General features: G+C 52.5%; 1 protein-coding gene across 1 annotated transcript; it reads right to left on the minus strand.

Moving 5' to 3' along the window:
• Positions 1–7: 7 nt before the first annotated feature.
• Positions 8–19,185, minus strand: RASSF5 (Ras association (RalGDS/AF-6) domain family member 5). Its single transcript, XM_014948513.1, has 5 exons — positions 18,716–19,185; positions 7,551–7,664; positions 5,638–5,935; positions 4,885–5,000; positions 8–2,953 (listed from the first exon to the last, which is right to left on the minus strand). The coding sequence occupies exons 1-5, from the start codon at positions 18,836–18,838 to the stop codon at positions 2,801–2,803; spliced, it is 804 nt and encodes a 267-aa protein (XP_014803999.1). The 5' UTR covers positions 18,839–19,185; the 3' UTR covers positions 8–2,800.
• Positions 19,186–20,356: the final 1,171 nt, after the last annotated feature.

Genomic DNA, 20,356 nt, shown 5'->3' on the forward strand with positions numbered 1-20,356 from the left:
AAAGAGATTTCTTTAATTACCGACAGTTTTATTATCGTTGTCTTTTACACTGTCTGCGTATGAACAAGTAGTTTCAGAACCTTCAAAAAAGCCGGAAGTGAGACATTTTTTAAAAATGCCATAGAATTACTAGGGAGTAATAAAAATAAATTACAGCATTGCAAAAATGCATTTCACTTTGCCATAGAAGCTTTACTATTCCATTCTATACACATTATTTTACATGTTTTACAATAGACATGAAAAATAAAATTCACACAACCTAGGCAAGACAATATTTGAACCAAAGGCACTGCCAACAGTATTTTGCGCTTAAGGAAGGGGCTGATCTTTCTATCCTCGACACAGCTCAACCAACCATTGAGAATTTGAGTTTCAAGATCTACCAAAGTCTTCCACCGCCCCCACTCTTGAAAAACCAAAAAAGAAAGCCCTCCCTTTTCGCAGGAGGTTTTTCAGCAGCATTCACGGGAATTGCATAAAAGCCATGCCTTCTACCAAATGTCAAAGACATGCTGGGTTCCAGGGGAGGAGAGGGTGATGGTCACCAGAACTCTAGTAGAAAACAACAACAACAGCAGAAAAGAAATCTTTACAACTTTTAGCTGGCAGGATAAGGGATTTAAAAACCAAGCGTCTGGCTCTTCTCTGAACCAACAGCAGTTTTTACAGTGTTCTTCCCCTTGACTGAACAGAAGTATTTATACAGTGCTTCCAAGACTCCAAGCACGAGATAAACGTTACTTAAATTACTTCACAAGTGCATGGTGAAGTAATAAGTATTCTTGTAAATGGACAAACAGCCCCAGAGCGTGGAAATTGCTGCTCTATTTGGGCTGGTGCCACGTTAAAGGTCCTCTGGGTGTGGGGTACAAGGCGGCTGGAGGCCCTTCCACCAAAGCCTTCTCCACCACTGAGACAGGAGCTGTGACAGCCTGCAGAAAGGGGCATTTCTACAAACCGAGGGGCTTTAAGTGATGCAGTTGCTCTCTTAAGGTTTATAAACAAACATACTCAAGTATAAATCTGGAAAAAAATAAAAATCCCAAGCAGTCACCTTCAAGGAGGAAACAAAACAGCTCCTTGTCCCCCCACAGATGAAAGCCGCCTCATTGCAACAGAGCTTTGGGTACTTGTGGGGACAGGACTGAGAAGGCCTTGTGGCAAAAGCCCCTTCCCAATTTCCACCTTTAGCCCCAAATGCAAAGTTTTCACACTTAAGGGGGAAAAAAAAAAGGCACTGAGGTAAATTTTGGACTCTCCCACATCGTCTCTATGGTAACTGTGACCCCATAACCTGTTGCCTCCCCTCTCGCCCCACACTGGTGGGGGCCCAGCGGCCTACAGCGAGCTGAGGGACACTCCTTCATCGGGTCACTGTGAAACCCTTCCACGTGCTCCGTCTGAATCCGAATATTGTGAATATTCCATGCTATCTTTACTCTTTGTTGCGGTGTAAACAGCAGGAAGACTGGACCTGGCTGTGCTCGGGACCAAGCACGGAGTAAACATGGCCCCAGGGGGATCATGGCGGCTGCTTGGAGTTATGGCAGGAACCGACGCTCCAGCTCAAGGATTTTTATCAAGGATGCGCAGTGTGTGCATCGGGAACAGCGGGAGCCCTGAGAGAGGGGGAGAGAGACTTCCCAGCCCCACGTAGGGAGCGAAACCTCCCCGGCCACGCAGGCAGAGCACCGAGGGCGAGAGGGGAGGAGGAGACGCCATGTACAGAGTGACAGAGAAGGTGGCATGGCAGGGACAGGATGGTGGGGGAGCAGCACGAGGAGAGTTAGTGAGAGGAGGCACAGCGTGAGGGGGACACCTGAGCCTTGGGTCCCCTTCTCTCCCAGCGCTAAGGCTCCCTGTGCTCCTGGTGCCACATCCACACCCTGGCCCCAGTCTCAGCTCCCCTCCCTTGGGGCCAGACTTGTTTGTAGCTCAGAGTGGGTTTGATTTGTGAAAGGGGGTTTTGAGCTTTCCTGGCTCAGTCTGTTGGATATGTATTGCTAAACGTTCGGTATCGAACCATTGGCCCATGCCCCAACCACCATCTTTACGCATTTAAACATAGGTCCCAATTCCTACTGAGTACAAAACTGGTAAAACACCGGCTATCTTAGCTGAGCACCAGGGGTAGTTGCTTTAATTCACATCTGTCCTCAAAACTGCAGGTTACCTAGAATCAAAATGGATGACTTTTCCTGAAATTAATATTACCAAGTTTCAATAACACTTACTGACAGACTGTTTGGGTGTTGCAGCTGCCGGGGTGTCACGACTTGACCCTTCCCTGGCTCTCTCAGCCCTGAACGAGTCCGTCCGACATCGGCTACGGCTGCAACACCCCCACGGTTTGGTGCAACCACCTCCTCCACTGAACCTGCCGCTTCCTGCGCCCTAATTAACAAAACGAGGACTCGGCCACGTGGGGGGAGCGTGAACGGCAAGTGTTACCCTGCTCACAACAGATGATGATGCTCCTGTTGGGGTTTAACACTCGGCATTTTCCACAGGGCTCCTCCATCGGATGGTGGAGCTGAAAAGCAAAGCAGCAGCTGCGTTTGGTTTTAAATCTGTGGCCGTCAACAAACAGGTTTCCCTGTTCTTTGACTGGCTCCGGTCCTGGAATAAGAGGTTTTAGAAGAAGGAAATGCTCTATGTTCGTTTTATGGGTGCTGGGAGCCAGTCCTTAATGGAAGGATGAAAAGGGAAAGTGACTACTATAAGGTGTCCTGAGAAGTGTCTTTTCATTTTAAAAACAGTATCTAGCTTAGTCTGGTGCCCGGTGCCTCCCGAGGGGCTATCCCGGCTTGCCTCTGGCTTCTTTCAGGGTCTGTTGCAGTCTCTGTTTAAACTTCTCGTATTTCCTCTGCACCTGCTGGATTTTGTCCTTCTCCTCTTTGTCCAGTATCATCAAGAAGTTCTGTAGCTCTGGGATGGAGAACGCGTCCCACTGCAGAAACAGCAGAAACAGAGGAAAGTAAGCACAAACAGTTCACCTTGTTGCTTTTGTGTTGTTTTTCATTCCCCCTGAATCTGTAAAGAGGAACAATAAAAGACGTTTAGACATGTATCTGATCTCCAGGCAGCTTAATCTCACAGCCTCACGTTGTGAGAGCTGGGATAATGGGCTACAGCATAAAGGACCATCCCAGCCCTGAGCCCCTGAGACCATAGATTTAATAGAAATCATCTTTACTCAGGTGAATTAAAGCTCCTGCTGCAAGAGATGGCAGAGCTCCCTAGGGAATGGAAATATATACAGAAATAATTGACGCAGCATTCGCTCCCACTTCCCTTTATGAAGCCGGGGTGGGGGGGAGGTCCCAGCAGGAGCCAGTTCTCTTTATTTTATTGCAAAGTTACCAAAACTGTTTGGAGCTTCAGCAAAGCTCTTGGCACGGGGTGGCAGCAGCCTGGCTGCTCCGGCTGTCACCTCCACCGCTCTTTATTTTACTGCAAAGTTACCAAAACTGTTGGAGCTTCAGCAAAGCTCTTGGCACGGGGTGGCAGCAGCCTGGCTGCTCCGGCTGTCACCTCCACCGCAGGGCCAAGGGTGACAACTGCTGTCACTTAATGACTGCTGCCCTGTGCCTGCTCAGCAGCACTGTGGGGAGACGGTGTCCCCACCACCACAGCCCCACTCCTTGGGTGACACAGCCCAGCCCAGCCACCCCACGGGGGGAAGAATCCCACGAGACATGGCAGCTCCCAGCATTGGCCTTTGTCATGGTGGGGAACATGATTGCAGCTAAAAACTTGGCTGCAAATTTATTACCCGAGTGTCCCCGGCTTCTGCTTAAATTATGGGACTGCTTATAACAGCGTTTAGCTAATCTAATTATGGAGGATTAACTCTGGGGTGGCATTGCTTGGTTCTGTAAACAGATTATGGGTTGGCCATCAAAACTGGCCTCAGCATTTTCACAGCTCAAGTTTTTTTTTTTTAAATCAACATAATTTAGGAGCAATAAATTCACAGAGTTTAGGATTTTTTGTCAGTTTTTTGTTTGTTTTTAAGTAAGGTACAAGCAGTCAGAATCCCACAGGACCTGGCAGATCCCAGCGTTGGCCTTCGTCATGGTGGGGAGCGTGATTGCAGCCAGAAACTTGGCTGCAAATTTATTACCTGAGTGTCCCCGGCTTCTGCTTAAATTAGGGGACTGCTTATAACAGCGTTTAGCTAATCTAATTATGGAGGATTAACTCTGGGGTGGCATTGCTTGGTTCTGTAAACAGATTATGGGTTGGCCATCAAAACTGGCCTCAGCATTTTCACAGCTCAAGTTTTTTTTTTTTAAATCAACATAATTTAGGAGCAATAAATTCACAGAGTTTAGGATTTTTTGTCAGTTTTTTGTTTGTTTTTAAGTAAGGTACAAGCAGTCCATTCAGTTGATAATTCATCTGGAGAAAAAACTGGTGTCACAATGCTCGACAGTGGTAACGTTCATGTGAAAACCAAGGGAAAGAGTCACCGACGTACCTCAACTTCCCCCGTTTCGACTGGAGAAAAACTGGTGTCACAATGCTCGACGACACTGGTAACATTCATGTGAAAACCAAGGGAAAGAGTCACCGCTAATTATGGAGGATTAACTCTGGGGTGGCGTTGCTTGGTTCTGTAAACAGATTATGGGTTGGCCATCAAAACTGGCCTCAGCATTTTCACAGCTCAAGTTTTTTTTTTAAATCAACATAATTCAAGAGCAATAAATTACACAGAGTTTAGGGGGTTTTGTTGGGTTTTTGTTTGTTTGTTTTTAAGTAAGGTACAAGCAGTCCATTCAGTTGATAATTCAACTGGAGAAAAACTGGTGTCACAATGCTCGACGACACTGGTAACATTCATGTGAAAACCAAGGGAAAGAGTCACCGACGTACCTCAACTTCCCCCGTTTCGTTTTCCTTCAGCACGAAGCTGAGCACGTCGGTGTCGGGGCCCGCCAGCAGCCGGAGGTACAGGGGGTACTCGGTGAGAGGGAGCTTCTGGAAGAGCACTGCAAGGGACAGCAGAGGTCCACAGTCAGCCCGTGGCTGCCAGGGTGGAGGAAAGCTCAGGAGCTCAAATGGAGCACATAAAAGCAGTTTGTGCTGCTCAGGATCACAGCGGAAGCAGCTGAGTCTCTAACACACATCCATAACGATCTCTGTTAGGTCTTAGGTGGCTTCAGCCCCCTTTTGAAAAGCAGTAATTCCCCATTAGCTTAAGCAGCATCACCTCCTGGGGAGGTCAGGCCATTTATTCATTTATATCCAGTTTTAAACTGAAAGAGGGGAGATGGAGATGAGAGATTAGGAAGAACTTGTTTGGTGTGAGGGTGGTGAGAGCCTGGCCCAGGTTGCCCAGAGAAGCTGTGGCTGCCCCATCCCTGGAGGGGTTCAAGGCCAGGTTGGAGGGGGCTTGGAGCAACCTGGTCTGGTGGGAGGTGTCCCTGCCCAGGGCAGGGGGTGGCACTGGGTGGGCTTTAAGGTCCCTTCTAACCCAAACCATTCTCTAATTCTGTGACTTTTAGGCACTGCCTGCCTGACACACCACTGACTCCTAGAAGAACCCTTGGGGTATGTTTCTCCAACACAAAACGGTAAAACTGATCAGCTGCAGGAAAGCTGGTGGGTCCCAGGGCATGAACTCACCTTGCCCATCCTTCCGCATCTCCTTGAAAAGTGCAAACTTCTGCGGGTTATCCACCACCATGAACTTCTTGAGGAGCCCCTGGATCACCTCGCTTACTGTGGTTGTGCTGCTGATGTGGAGCTGCTTGATGGCATCCAGCGGCAGGTAGAAGGAGGTTCTCTTGTCCGTCATGTCGGCCAGGTTCACCTCCTTGAGGGCATCGTAGATGGACTGCGGCCGGATCCCCGCTGGCACCGTCACGGGCCGGCGCAGTTTCAAATGCACTTTAATGAAACCCGTGTACGTCCCATCGTCGTTCTAAAGCAAAGGAGAGGGGGGGTCAGGCTCCAGGGAGCCTTTTCCAGTCCTGGCCCCCAGTACGAGGGGCTTTCTGGTCACTGGCACTGCAGCCTGCGGGGTGGCTGCAGGAGTTTCCACCCCGCGGTACCGCGAGGAGTCTGAGGGTTTCTTATTAATCACATAAAAAGTAACCAGTCATTTCGGGTTAGTCAGTACTGATTTTCTCCTGTTCCTTCCACTGGGTAATGACTCATCCCTTCCTCGCGTCTGTGCGATCTCCTCTTATTGAAACCCAACACTGCTACAAGTCACTTATGGAAACCATTACATGTAATTTGTAGTTGCACTTACGTGAGGATTTGAAGCCTCGGGGACGGTCTCTACACAAGATCTCCCAACTCTATTCCTCACGTTTTATTCCCTGCTTATGGGATTCTCATAGCGCCACGTCATAATAAATCATTCAAGATCAGCCCTTCTCATGATGGGTCCCTCGCCCTACCCTCACCTCTACAAAAATGCAGAAGTCAAGAGAAGAGCCTGGCTCCGTATGGTCCATCCATGGGTGCCACTGGGAACAAGCCGAGGGATCCCGCTCAGGAGCTGGGAGCACTGGTCTCTGGTCCCACCCAAGGGCCACCACCAGCAGCTGGGCCCAGCCGAGTCCCAGCACTGCAGCGGGTCTCAAGATTATGTTTTCCTAAGCTTCAGACACAATAACTCAAGAGTAAACATTTGGGTCCCAAATGACTCCTTGAAGTCAAGGGGTGATAAAAATCAACCGGGAAGAAATTCCAGCAGAAATCACTGTGCAGCCTTCACAAAGGAAATTATTGTAAGATCTACTCTTTTAAATAAACTTCAGGTTTGTTTTCAGCTGTCAGCAAGCACCAGGCAGTCAGGCGGCTGCTCTTCTTGGAAGATCTACAGTTCAATTATTTCACCCTTTAAGAAGCTTTTCCCCTGCTCTCTGTAAGATCCCGTGAAGTTTGTACCTTTGTGATATTCCAGTTTGTAAAGGAGTTATTTCCTTGTCTTCTCACCACGTCTCATCAAAGCTTTACTTACGGGTGGTGACAAGCCAAGTTTGCAATCAAAGCTCCAACATACACAACATCCACTGTGGTTCTCAGCCCTCTGCTCAAACAAGCCTGGCAGGGGCAGAGGAGAAAAGCCTCTCTTTCTAGAAAGGCTTTGTGTTTCCAAATCCACTTTGCGTTTCTAAATACACTTTGTCTTTCTGAATCCACTTTGCGTTTCTAAATCCCCTCTGCACCAGCTGCTGAACTGCAGCCTCGCAGCCCGCCCTCCGCCTGACTCATCCCCGGAGGAACAACGTGGGCTCATCTATTTGTGGCAACTCATTCACAGCACATGGCTGGCCGGAGATTACCGTGCCAGTGCTCCCAGTTTGAGAGGGGAAGGAGGCAGGGGAGGGTTATCTCAAGTGTCAGCGACTAAGGCTAAGGAAATCCAAGAGAAAAAGCAGATTGGGCAACGCAGACAAAGAAATCTCAGCAGCCACAAGCCCTCTTGCCTTGGAGATGCTTTCTGAGAGCCTGGCTCAGCTCAGAGCCCAGGGAAACCAGGCTGAGCCCTTCCATGTATTAGGAAAATATTGCCCAGTACGTACCAGCTTCATCAACAGGCAGTTTGTAACTTTTGCATTGTATTTTTCAATTTTCTGCTTGATCTCCTGGACAGTCGGAGGCTCGGGTTTTTCTTCTTCTACTGTTTGTGTTACATTCTGAAATGAGAAGAGATGTGTTTTAGCTGTTGTACGTGTTGGGTAACACCACATCTGTGCAGCTCAGCTCGTGCTTGGGAAATGCAGGAGCAAAGAGGCCACGCAGACCCTGAGCTCATGGTAACAGCGATGGCACAGGTGGAGATGGACCCTACAGCCGAGAGGCCAAATGTGCAGGATGCCACGTCCCTGCCCCAAACCACCCCTGTGCACCAGTGACAGCCAGTGGAGGGAAACACAAACCCCACCAGTCAGTGGGACACTGAGGCACAGAGCAGTAAAGCCGTCCCAGTACAAACCAGGGCAAAGAATCCAGCTTCTAAAATCCGCTTTCAAAAAATGCCACCTGCACCTGCTGAGCAGTTCTTTGCGTCTTGCATCGCCATGGAAAAATCACATCCTATTTTTAGTACCTGTGGCTCTGCCTACCCGAGCCAGGCACCCCCTTGAAAACACGGGGTGCTCCTCAACCAGCTTCCAGCAGGTTCAACCAGGCAGCACCTGAAGTTAAATCTCTGCTGGATTACTCCTCCTTAGCTTTGGAAATTATAGCTCAGAGCAGCAAAAAAAAAAAATAAAAATAAATAAATCATGCAAGGTGGCTGCATGACTAATAAATCACTCGCTAATAAATCAGACAAGACATCCAGGCCATGTCAGAAACCCTTCAGCACGGGCTGGCTGGGAGGACATCGGCTGCTGCTTCTCACTCAGGTTTGGGGGAAATTTCCTCTTGGGAGGCAAAGGGACAGACTCTGCGTAGGGGGGTTCTACCTGCAGGTCACGCGTGGAAATGTCACTAATGAATAATGGGAAAACATGATCCAGTCGTGGAGAGGCAGCTCCCAAATGCAACCCAGGGCTGAGAGCAGTTTAGAAGAAAGACAATGAATGGGTCTGGAGAAAGTGCCAGAGCAGAGCCCAGAGCTCCAGCAGTGAGGGACGAGCCGATTTGGGAGGGGAGCAGAGTCCAAGAGGATGCTGCTGTGGGGTCAGAGAAGCTGCAAGACCTGTGCTAGGGGGAAGCAGGACCACAGTGCCAATTACAGGCCATCTGGAAGGGAAAAAGCAAGGTGAGAGCAAGAACAGTGTCAGGGGAGTCAGGAGGGAGACCAAAGAGACATCGGGAACACAGAGCTGCAGATGGTTTTTGCAGAGAAGGTTTGTAGCAGCCTCAAGTGAGAGCCCAAGCCCCGCTCCCACCTCCCATCTGCCCCAGTACCGCGGCACCGGCTGGGAAGGCCACGGACACCCTGGAAACCCAAGAGCAGGATGCGACCCTCCACCATCACACTCGGCATGATGGCACAGCCCAGACACTGCAGGAACACAAGAACCAGTGAGCTCTTCCCAAAACCTGCTGGAAGGCAGGTCCAACAGCAGCATGCAAGAAGCCTCAATGACTTTATTGCCACAAGACCACTGGAAACTCCCTACACGAGGCTCATCTTGTGCATCAAGGTTTGACACCACTTTGGCCCGGGGTGACCCAAAGCAGAAGGGCTTTCCATCCAGCCAGGAGAGCAGGTCTCCTCTACAGCACAGCCTTCAGCATCCCAAAATCTGGACCCGCTGCAAATGAGCCTGCGTGTGCCTTGGACGATGCTCAGTGGGCCGGATCTCCCAGCGCAGCGCTCTGCTGCCTTTCCATAACTCCCCCCCTTCCCCGGAGACAGGCTGGGAATACATTTCTCCAGCGCTCCCAGATTTTGTGTGGGCTTGCTCAGAAGGCAGCATTAGCAGAGAGCAGAAAGCGTGAAGGGATGTGCTATCAAGGCCGGTACAGAAAGCAAGCTGTAACCTCTGTGAAGGAAAAAAAAGGGGGGAAAAAAAAGCAATTTTGGGAGCAAAGCTTGTCTCTTCCCAGGCAGCCAGGCAGTACATGAGAGCAGGATGCAGCAAGCTGTAAATAAGCCAATATCACCCCAGGCTACTCATGATATTTCTTTTAGGAGGAGAATCAAGCACAGGACAAAGTGAAATCCTGGTTGCAATCTGGCAAGACAGCTAGAGCCCTGGGATTTGAGAGCCCCACATTCATTCACGATATTCCCAAGAAAGAGAGTTCACAATTTCTGCTTGAGACAGGCAAACAGTGTGAGACCTCCTGAAATGCAGGTCTTGGAGCCCAATGGAGGAACACTGACACTGCATTACAGTCTCCTCCTTGTTCAGACCCTTAAAAAAATAAAAGCAAAGCTTTCCTGAGATATTCAACAATGGCACATAGACATCCACTTATCATAATGGCAATTTCAACTCCCTAATTTATCAAAATCCTCAGGCACATGCTTCACTGCAGTCTATTCACCGCAATAGCTCTTACACGGCCACACACAGGTGCTGGGCTGGCGTGAGAGTCTTTAAAAATAATGCCAAGGGTAGAGATGTTCTAAAGTAGCATTGAGGAAAAGAAAAAATGAAAAAAAACAACAAACTTCCCTTTAAGTTAACGGAAGAAGAGCTCTCAGAAACCCTCCACTTCCTCACGTCCCCCATGTGACGGCGCTGGGGGGGGGCGGCAGCGCATCTGTGCCTGTCCCCAGGGAAGAGAGAGGTCTCCAGCCAGGGAGACCCCTGGAACCGTCCCCTCCTGCACCTGGCAGCGCATCTGCGCCTGTCCCCAGGGAAGAGAGAGGTCTCCAGCCAGGGAGACCCCTGGAACCATCCCCTCCTGCACCCAAAGGGACCCCAGGCTGTGGGGCAGAGCTGGGGTGGTGAGACCCATGTGCCATCCTTCATTCCTGGCACAGAGCAGCACCCACCCAGACACGCACGGCAGAGACAGAGCAGCTCAGTCTGTCCCTGTCACTGCAACCTGCTCCTCTCCAGCAGGACAAGTCCTTCCCCTCTTGTGATGCTTCCAGCTGCAGAAAACACGCACGTGCCAGCAATTAAGAGCTCTCTGAGCAGCTCCCAGCGCTGATGCTGCCTGGTTTCCATGGAGGATGCACGGTGCACCCAGGAGGGCAGCAGCCTGGAACGGTGCCGGTCCCCAGGGAGTCACGGAAGGCTCGGGGCAGATGCTAATTGCTCTGTGCTCCAGGGAACCTAAATCACTGGCAGCAGGAGGAGCAGGAAGACTGACTCAGGAACATGGTGTTGGTGGCACCACGTCACCAGTCTCACCCCGTGTCCCCACACAACTCCACCAACGAACCCCTGCAGCCATCCCTGCCAGGACACCCAAAGCTGCCCGGCTGCAGAGACCCAAAATCCCACTCCCAGGAGCCAGAATGGGACAGACCCTGCCAGGGCACCCAAAAGCTTGGCTGCAGAGACCCAATCCCACTCCCAGGAGCCAGAATGGGACAGTGCCTGGGACACGCTGCCCTGGCAGGGGAGGCAGTTTGCCCCCCTCACCTGCTGCCCCCACCCTGGCAGCACCAGGGAAGGCAGGAGGCCACTCAGCTCCCACCTGAACAAAGGTTTTCCCAAATCACTGCCTTCCTCTGCCCATCCTGCAGCTTCCTGATGCTCAGACCTTGGTCTGGGAAAACATATTAGGAAAGAAAGCTGCCCGTGATTTATTTATTTACCACGTCTATTTGTTTTGTCTAACCCAATGTTATGGTTTGAAGAACTCACAACAGTTTATTGTTGTTTAGACAACTGTTCTATCCCTGACGACCCTTCCCCACCCAGGAAGGGAAATTGGGGGGAAAAAAAAACACTAACAATTTACATGATCTTGTGGCCACAGCTACAGGTAACAGGTTGTTCTCTCCTCTTTCACGTGCAATTGTCATTGAAAAAGAAACCCTGCATTATGACAATTTGACAAACACAGGTTGTAACGGCCTTATTATGTTCTCTTCGGGTTATTTTGTAAGTCATCTCGCACCTGGTGTGGAATTAATTTGCTGTTATTAAGCTCCCAGTGTCAGTGACAGATGGTTTAACTGTTTCCACGGCAGCACAACTTAAGGTGTGCGGAGAGAAACCGACCTGCCCTGGAAAATAAAACCAGTGACCTCGCAGAGGGCTCCTGGCTCTTTCGGCAGCTTCGACCCGGCCGTGGGTTTGAAGCTGTGTCTCTGAAGCATCAGGTTGTGCGTGTGGCATAAAGCAGCGTGGGACTCCCAAACCCCTTGTCCCCTACACGTCAGCTGCGGCGCAAAAACCAAGCCAGAAGTTTCCACTTCCACAGCGTGAACGTCTCAGGGAGCTTGAGATGCAGCTCGGCCAGTTCTTAAAACCACTTCGATGTTAAAGGAAAGCTGCAACGTGTTAGGAGAGTCAGCTGGACCAATACTGCAACCAAACACTGCCAGAACTGCAAAAAGCTCTTCATTTCCAGCCCAGGAGCCATCCTCTGCCCCAGCATCCACCAGCTCACCTTCCTCCTGCACCCTCAGCCTCAAGGCAAAGCAAGTTTTAATCACCTCTTTCTAGGCAGCAATCCCACCGTGGGGCTGAGGAGCACAGCACACAGGACAATTCAACCCAAGGGACACTCTCCACACCCAAACCATCCGTCCCATGGGACCCAGGGCAGCACCACCCCAGCTCTGGCAGCTATCTAGGGCTGGGGGAGCCCTGCGGGACCACTGGGGCTCCAAGGGCTCACCCCACACCTCTTCTTGCTGTTCCTGGCAGCGATGCTCAGGCAGACCTATGCCACAAGCTCCCCAGTAGCCTCACCGCACCATCCCCAGCTCCCTGCACATCCCACGGTCAGAGATTCTGCTTTTCTCTTTTACAGACCAAAACCTGCCCACCAGCAGGACCCGAACCAGCCCAGCAGGACCCAAACCATGGCCCAGGGAAGGGTGGCCACGGCCTGGGGGGAGAAGAGCTGCTCCTTCCGTCATGTACGATTAGATCAGCTACTTCTTGCTCTTCACAAACCCACCCGGACCTCCGGTTTTGCAAAGTTTCTGGTGCAGAATATGCAATTCTGGCTGAAGGAAGAAAAACAGAAGCTATTAACCATAAACCGTTGCCACATTTCCTGTCGCACCGGGACAGGATGAAACAAGCTGCTAACAAAACAACAGCTCGGTAAACTCTGCCTGAGCCTCAACCCTGGCAGTCCCTGAGGGACCCACGGCTCTCCGGGCTGGAAACTGGGAGAACTTCAGACACCCTTGGGGATGGCTTGGCCACGTGGCAGCACACGGTGACATCTGTGTGCCAGCCTGAAAAACCAGCACGTTCCCATCGCCCCCATCCCTCCACACCCCCTGCAACTGGAAGGGAAGCGATGGTGAGACGGGGCTGCCAGGGTGCTCCCGCTCCCACCCTGCCAAAAATCTGGTGCAGAACATTGCATGGCCATGGATGCCGAGCTAAATCCACAAATGATGCATGCCAGCATCATTTAAATTCAGCAGTTTACTGTCCTCTATGAAACTGCCATAAAATAACTTGCAGCAGGATGTAGGCACCACGGGCTGCAGAGGACCGAGCCCGGGGCACCCACAGCAGCACAGCGAGGTGGACCTGTGTCCTCCCCCTGCCCATCAAAGCCTGGCCACGGTGGCCTGGGGCACCCACAGCAGCACGGCAAGGTGGACCTGTGTCCTCCCCCTGCCCATCACAGCCTGCTGCAGACGGGCTCCCCTTCCATAACCTACATTATTTCTCAACTGTAAGAAATATCAATTGTAAGAAAGGATTTGAGCCTCAGCTGGCACTTGGGCTAATGCTCGGCAGGATAAAAGCTGCCCAGAAGAAGTGCCTCGGGACGAGGCAGGCGGCTGTGACACACAATGCCCATGGCCCGGGGCTGGGTAGCCGTGGCCCCAGCGAGTTAGCCACACTGGCCTCCTCTTTGCAATCTACCACTCACCTAATGAGCCGTGAGCTGGCGACAGAGCTATTACGGGGGAGGTAAAAATCCCATGGGTCATCACAATTATGGGGACATACCCTCCAAGGAGCGATTCTAAGCCAAGAAAGGCAGTAACAAAGCCTCAGCGACAGATTTGTCTATTTATCGGTTTGCAAGGATGCCAGGAGAGACAGGCTCCAGCTGAAGAGTGTCCTTCCTACAGCCTTTCACCTTGGAGAAGTCAATCCCCAACTTAAAAACCTTTTTAAAGCAAGTGAAGGCAGCAGGTCCACACTGTGGCCGAGCTCTCCACTGGGAATAACAGCTCTAGGAGGGACAGTGCCTTCTCCCCACAGGTCCCCATCCCACCACAGCCCCAGCCAGCCCCGAGGAGTCAGCACACGGTTGGATGCACAGCTCAGGAGGTGGAAGACCAGCACCTCATGAACCATGGCTTTGGTAGCCATAAAATCAGACGCAGAATGGCACCCTAGGGAGAAAGGCTGAGCCTGCACTTCCATGGGACGCTGCTTGGAGCGAGTGCTGCTTCCCTGCAGCCACCAACCAGCCTCGGGGACACCATCCCTGTCCCTCACTCAGCTCTTCTCACCAGCTATTTAGTGAATGAATTTGAACAGCAGAACGGTGGAAATGGATTTGGCCCAACACCACCACATTCTTGGCAATGACTGTCTCATCTAGAGGCAGGAGCAGCCAAGTCCTCCCTGGCGTGCTCGGGCACAGGTCCATCCCATCGCCATTTACATCAGCGACGCTTGACAATTTGCATTCCCCAAAACTCAGCCCAAGCTCTCCCTTTGGCTCCCAGTTTCACATTGCATGAGTATTTCTAAGACCTCTTCTGGAGGGATTTTACGCCTCAGGGCATCCATCCTCAATTCTTCTGCTTAACACGGAAAGATTTGTCTTGAAACATCAGAAGACAAAGCCCAGAGGAGCTGCTGGCCGGGGAGCCACAGTCCAGAGGAGCATCACCAGCTCAAACCCTGTGATCACCATCACACCACAGCACGGAGGACTGGAGAGAAAAGCAAACACTCCAAATTTGAGGCAGAAACATGAGAACTGGCAGCTCAGAACCGTAAAGCCAGGTGCAGGAGGGAGCAGTGGGGCCGGGGCAGCACCTCACAGCCCAACCACGGCCACCAGGGAGCTGGGACATCTCTGCTCTCACACAGCTCTCCATCACTGCCAAACACCCGGTGCCTCCCCCACCACCACACACCCCCACGGTTCACAGCACTATGTGGGGAAAGGATCGACCGCTCGAGCGTGGACAGGCAGGGGGAAGAATCATACAACAGATCTGGGGAAAACAAACAAACAAACCAACCAAAACCAACCCAAAACAGCAAAAAAAACCCAAACCAAACAACATATTTCACTCCCTTTGAGAAATTCAAATAAGATGCTGCGGTTTACTTTGGAGTTCAGGGGAAAAGGCAAAAGACAGGAGAGCAGTGCATCTCTAGAGAAGGCGAGAAGGATTGCTGCTGCATTTCAGAGAGGTTAGAGGCAAGTGAAGATGGGCTCGGTGTTTTGATTGCCATGGAGATTTCACTTAGAAACCGTTTTTGCTGCCGCATCCCTGCTCAGCAGCAAGAGCTGAGCAGGTTCTCCCAGGGAGTCTCATCTCAGGGGGGTCTGGGCTGGACAGGACCCCACGGGTGCCCAACCACACCATCCTCTGTGCGCAGAGACCAGCCTGGTGAGACCCCGGCCCAGGTCAGGGAGGCTGGGTGGGTCAGAGGGATCTGCTGATCCTCAAGAGCAGACATTAGGGAACTGATCACAGCCTCGCAGGGCCAGGAGAAGCCCCTTTTCCCCAGGAGAGGTGCCCCAGGGTCACCCCCATGTCCCAGATCCCCTGCAGACTTGCCTCCCCTCTGGAAATCACTCAATGATCCAACAATCCTTTGGAGAACAGAGACAAGGGGCCAAGGACAGGACCTTGCACTGGTCCCTTGTCTCCAGCTCCTTCTATATCACACCCTTCACCGCACCAGGCAGAGGGATGCCCCTCTGCCCACCCGATGTAGGCAACATGAACATCTGCTGGTTACCTGCAACCCCCAAACAGCACAGATCTGCACCCAATGGCCAGCCAATCTGGGGACTAGGGGGCTTCTCCAAGGCTGGATAGGATCTTGGAGACCACCTCATCCAGCCCCTGCTTGGGTTTTTGAGCTCCTCCAGGGATGTAGCCCCCATCGCAGGCACCACCGCACCCTGCTGCCATGGAGGGCTCAAAGAGAGGGACAAAACAGGGATGGGGCCAAAACCACCACTGTGGTGTCCTCCGATTCCTGCCCAAGCCCATGAAACTCCCCGCTGGCTGCTCCCTCCATCACAGGAGACCCCCACAAGGTGGTCTCTGCTCCACGAAGCACCACCAGCACCTGGCAGCACAGCACCAGCACATCCCACCACGAGCACCACCACGATGCCACAGCTTCAGCAGAGGAGGTTTTTACCTGCTGGGTTCCTGCAGGGACCTCTGCTCCGGCACAGACCTGACCCCATCACCCCCACCCCTGGATCCTACCCCTGGGGGGATCCCACCCTGAGGGCCTGCATTCCAGCCCTCCTGTTTTCTATTCCTGTACAGAAACTTGCCCCTTTCTCCTCTAAGCTGGCTCTCCCAGCAGCCACTGATGCAGGATTTCTCTTGGAGTCCTGCAGAGTTTGAAGCAGCCAGGCTCCAGGCAGAAGCCACTGAAGCCGTTCAGCCGAAGAGTCAGGAAAATGCCAAGTAATAGATCTCTGGGGATGAGGTCACATCTGAGATCCAAAACGGCTCTTTGCTAATGAAGAGTGATTGCGCTGACGGTTCTGAAAATAAAAAGGAATTACAAAATTCCTAGAAAGAGGCTCTTCAGACTAATACAGTTATTTCAATCAGAAAAATCGTTTCTCTAATCACAGCGATCAAATTCCGCTCTTTATTTTTTTAAATGGCGGGAGGCCTGTCTGTCTCCTCCTGCCCCACGTACAACACGTTTCCTCTGGGATTGTTTTCAGAGTCTTTTAAGATTCTAAATTACCTGTATTTAGCTTATTCCTGCCCAGCATGTCAGGGGGCCAGCAGCTGCTGCACTGACCACATTGGGCATCCTGGGCTCGGGAATCATCCCTGGGCACTAAGGACGGACAAACATTGCAGTTCCCAAATGCACCCAGCAGGTTAACTCACTTTTGGGTCAAATAGGATGGTTTTTTGCACATGGTCACAAGCAGGTACTGTACTTGGTGGTAAAACACAATCCTTCTGCCACGTGCGGCTCCTGCACTGAGTGCAGTGGTGGAAATGTTCCACATTCAGTAATATTACTCAAGAGAAGATGCCAGGGAAGAAAGGGGGGACAGGGAGTGAAGCGAACCCCAAGGTATGGGGTTGTGCCTGTCTCCTGTCCCTCTGCTTTGCCGCCTGCTCCCCAGGGACATGCTCTCCTCCATACACCATCCAGCCTGGCCCTCACCAGACCACCACCTCCTCCTCCTCACCACAGTCCAGGGTCAGCTCCATCCAGAGCTGAGGTCCACCCTCATGCTCTGGCATGACCTGTGCCACCGACAACCCCACAGCATGCCACAAACCCCCCAAAAAACCTTACTGAGGTCCACCCTCATGCTCTCACACGGCCTGTGCCACACAACCCCACAGCATGCCACTAACCCCAAAAAACCTTCTCCCATCAGGCCTGAGGATGGTTTCCAACCCCATCTGGAGAAACCTGAGGACCCTCCTCCACCCACAGACCCATTACACAACATCATTTGCTTGAGCAGCAGATTTTGTGTATGTGGTTGTTGGGTTGTTTTTTGGTTTTTTTTTTCATGCACAGGAACCATTTCCTCCCCGTAACACCAAACCCCTGAAAGGCTCCATCTTCTCCAGCAGCTGTGAGATCTGTTGCCCACGCCGGCCACATCCAGGCGAGGAGCCGGGCGAAAAGGGGCAGCAGAAGCCCCCGAACCCTCTGCGAGGGAGAGCCCCCCACAAGCTTGACTACAATCAGGCTGATTTTGAAAGGTGGCTGAGGATCTGCAGTGCCCTGGCTCAAAGAGAACAGCGATAAACCAGTGCAAGAGGCGCTGCACCCCGCGCCAACGCCGCTCACGGCTCCTCCACAAATGAATCATCAAATGACATTTAAAAACCAGCAGTACGTGTCGGTTAATCATAGCGAGAGGGAGCTGCTGGCTAACAGGGAATATCCCCTGTTAAACCCCGGGGAGCATTTCTTCCAAAGAAATCAAAATAAAACTACCAGTGGATTTAAACTCTTCCCCCCAGACCAATACACCCCTCCCCACCAAAAAGGAGAAGCCCTCCCGACCCCCCCACGCCGCAGAAAGGTGAACCCCAAAGCTCCTGCTGGGGATTGCAGCTCAGCAGCCTCAGCCCTACAAACACAGCAGAGCCCACACAGGAGCGTCTCGGTGCTGGGGAATTTCTAAATTTTTTTATTTTTAAGTGACAAGCAGCTCCCCAGGGCCAGATCTCATCTCTCGGCTCTTGTTCCTGAGCAAAACCCCCCACTTCCGCAGCAGCGCCTTCGTGCCTTCTCCTTTTATGCTCAGTTCTGGTTGGGGCCCCAAAGTTTATGACAGGGATGATTGTTTTTTTTTAAAATAAACACCAAAAAAAAAAACCCAAAACCCCATGAAGCAGCCTTGTCAGTATTACTGATACAGAAACCTCACCCTGGGGTGAAGCACTGCCCAGCCAAGTGCTCTCTCCTTCTCCAAAAGGCAGACACATGCACCCAAGCACCCAGAAAAGGGCCAGATTCATCACTGCGTTAATAAGTTTGCAGATTAATTCAGTGCAGTAACTTTCCCCATCTCCCTATCCACCCGGCAGGTGCAATTTTTACCATCGGCGCATATTTTGCGAAGCCAAAACCACAGGTCCCTGTCTGGGAGCCTGACCCTGGGGATGGCAGGGCTGATGCCTGCACCACCGCCCCCCTAAAGCTGAAAAACCACATTTGGAGTCGGCTCCTCCACCGTGGATCCCCCCAAGGATGGGATGGGGGGCACAGCAAAAGGTTGAGACAAGGATGAGAAAAGGGAGCGGGCAGAGCCCCCCTCCCCACCAGCATCCCTGCCCTCCGCCGGCTGCGAGCTCATTTTGGCAGCACCTGCAGCCAAACGTGCAGAAACACAGACACCCCCCAACCCGTGGCCACCAACCCCCCCACCTCCCGGCTCAGCGCAGCCCCCTCTCACTAGTTTTTTAAGCCGTTACCTTGGCAGGGACCTTGCTCGGCGCGCTCCGGAAGAAAGAGGTTTTTGCCGTGAAAAAGCAATCCTCGAGGTCTTCATCCAAGCTACAGTACCCGCTGCTCATGCTGCTGCTGCCGATGGTCATCGAAGCCCGGCAGAGGCGAGAGGCCGAGGGTACAGGGGGGTGGCCGGGGGGTTCGGGGGGTCGGTGACCATCGGTGGTCCCCGCTCCGGCGTCCGGCTCTCACATCCTCGGCCACCCGGCGCTCATCTGCACCAGCTCCTTCTGCTCATCCTCCTCCGGAGCCAGCGGAGCTATTTCTCTTTAACAGGCAGCCGTGCCGGGTAACCCTTCCCTCTCCTCCTCCACCCGCCTCCCTGCGCAGCGGCGCTGGGGCAGCATGGAAGGGGACGAGCTGAGCTCGATCCCCCGCTCTACGACGGTGCCCGTGGTGGTGGCTCGTCACCCGCCGCCGGGTCCCCCGGGTGCCCGCACAGCATCGCCTCGCCGCCCCTTCCTGCGCCGGCCTCGCACCCCACAGCCCTCCCGCTTCCTCTTGCGACACGTCTCTATCTCTCTCTCTCGGGTTTGGGCTCCGGGTACCCCCACAGCACCTCCTCTGCCACCCAAAATACACAGCCATGGCAGGCTGGCTTCTCGCTCCTGCCCATCCTGGAGCCACGTTATCTGCTGTCTCAGGGAAGGAAGCCCAGGTTGGACCCAGCCTGACCGAAGGTGGTGGGGAAGGGGGGATGCCAGCAAGGATGTGGCCTCAGACCCTCCTTGGGGGTGTTGCAGCCCCCAGACATCACACTTGGGGAGGCAGCGGGTGCCCCTCTGCTCCACAGCTAATTTTAGAGCAGCAGGAGCGATTTCAGCAGCGCTGGCACCCGACTGAGGCAGCTCTGACTGCAGCCCAGCAAAATGCCGCTCAGCTCCTGGGTCCTGCTTGCAAGAACCACTCGCTCCAGACTGATTAAAATGCTGTGCTGGCCTCAGAAAGAGCCTCAGAGCCACGGCATCATCCCTGCTCCCCTGTCCCCCTGCAGAAACCCAGCACTGCCTCCTCCATCCCTCTCCCTTTGCCCCTCCAGAGCCACCATCATCCCCCCAATACCCTGCATTTTACCCAGCAGCCTTTAAAGCAGCTGTGACCTTCCTCCCCGGTGAAGATCACAGGTATTTCTGGAGAGAGGGGCTGGGGAAGGGCACTGCTCCCACAGGTTCTCATCCACCCTCAGCGGGGCTCCCATGAGGGTCCATGCATCCACAGGGATGCAGCACATCCACGGGGATGCAGCACATCCCGGCACAGGCTCTCCCCACCCACCTGGAAACCAGCGTGGACTCATGAATAAATTGAGGAGACAAAAAAAAAAAGCCTGACACACCATGTTAAAAGGACTCAGCTTCAGCAACATGGTATTAATGTACACACTAACAATTCTCCACCATATTTCAGTGAAGAAAACGGGAACAAGGCCTGAGAGTATCGTGCCACTGAATAAACCCATCCTACACCCACGCTTCAAGAACTTCACACAAGACCTGGCCAGCCCATCCAAGAAAGTTTAAAGAGTTGCAAGAGGTACCACAAAAGACAGGACGGACTAGAGGTAGAGGAAGGTTTCCGTGCCTGGGGCCAGCCTGGATCTGGAAAGG

Source organism: Calidris pugnax, unplaced genomic scaffold, assembly GCF_001431845.1.
Source record: "Calidris pugnax isolate Ruff unplaced genomic scaffold, ASM143184v1 scaffold91, whole genome shotgun sequence".
NCBI lineage: Eukaryota > Metazoa > Chordata > Aves > Charadriiformes > Scolopacidae > Calidris > Calidris pugnax.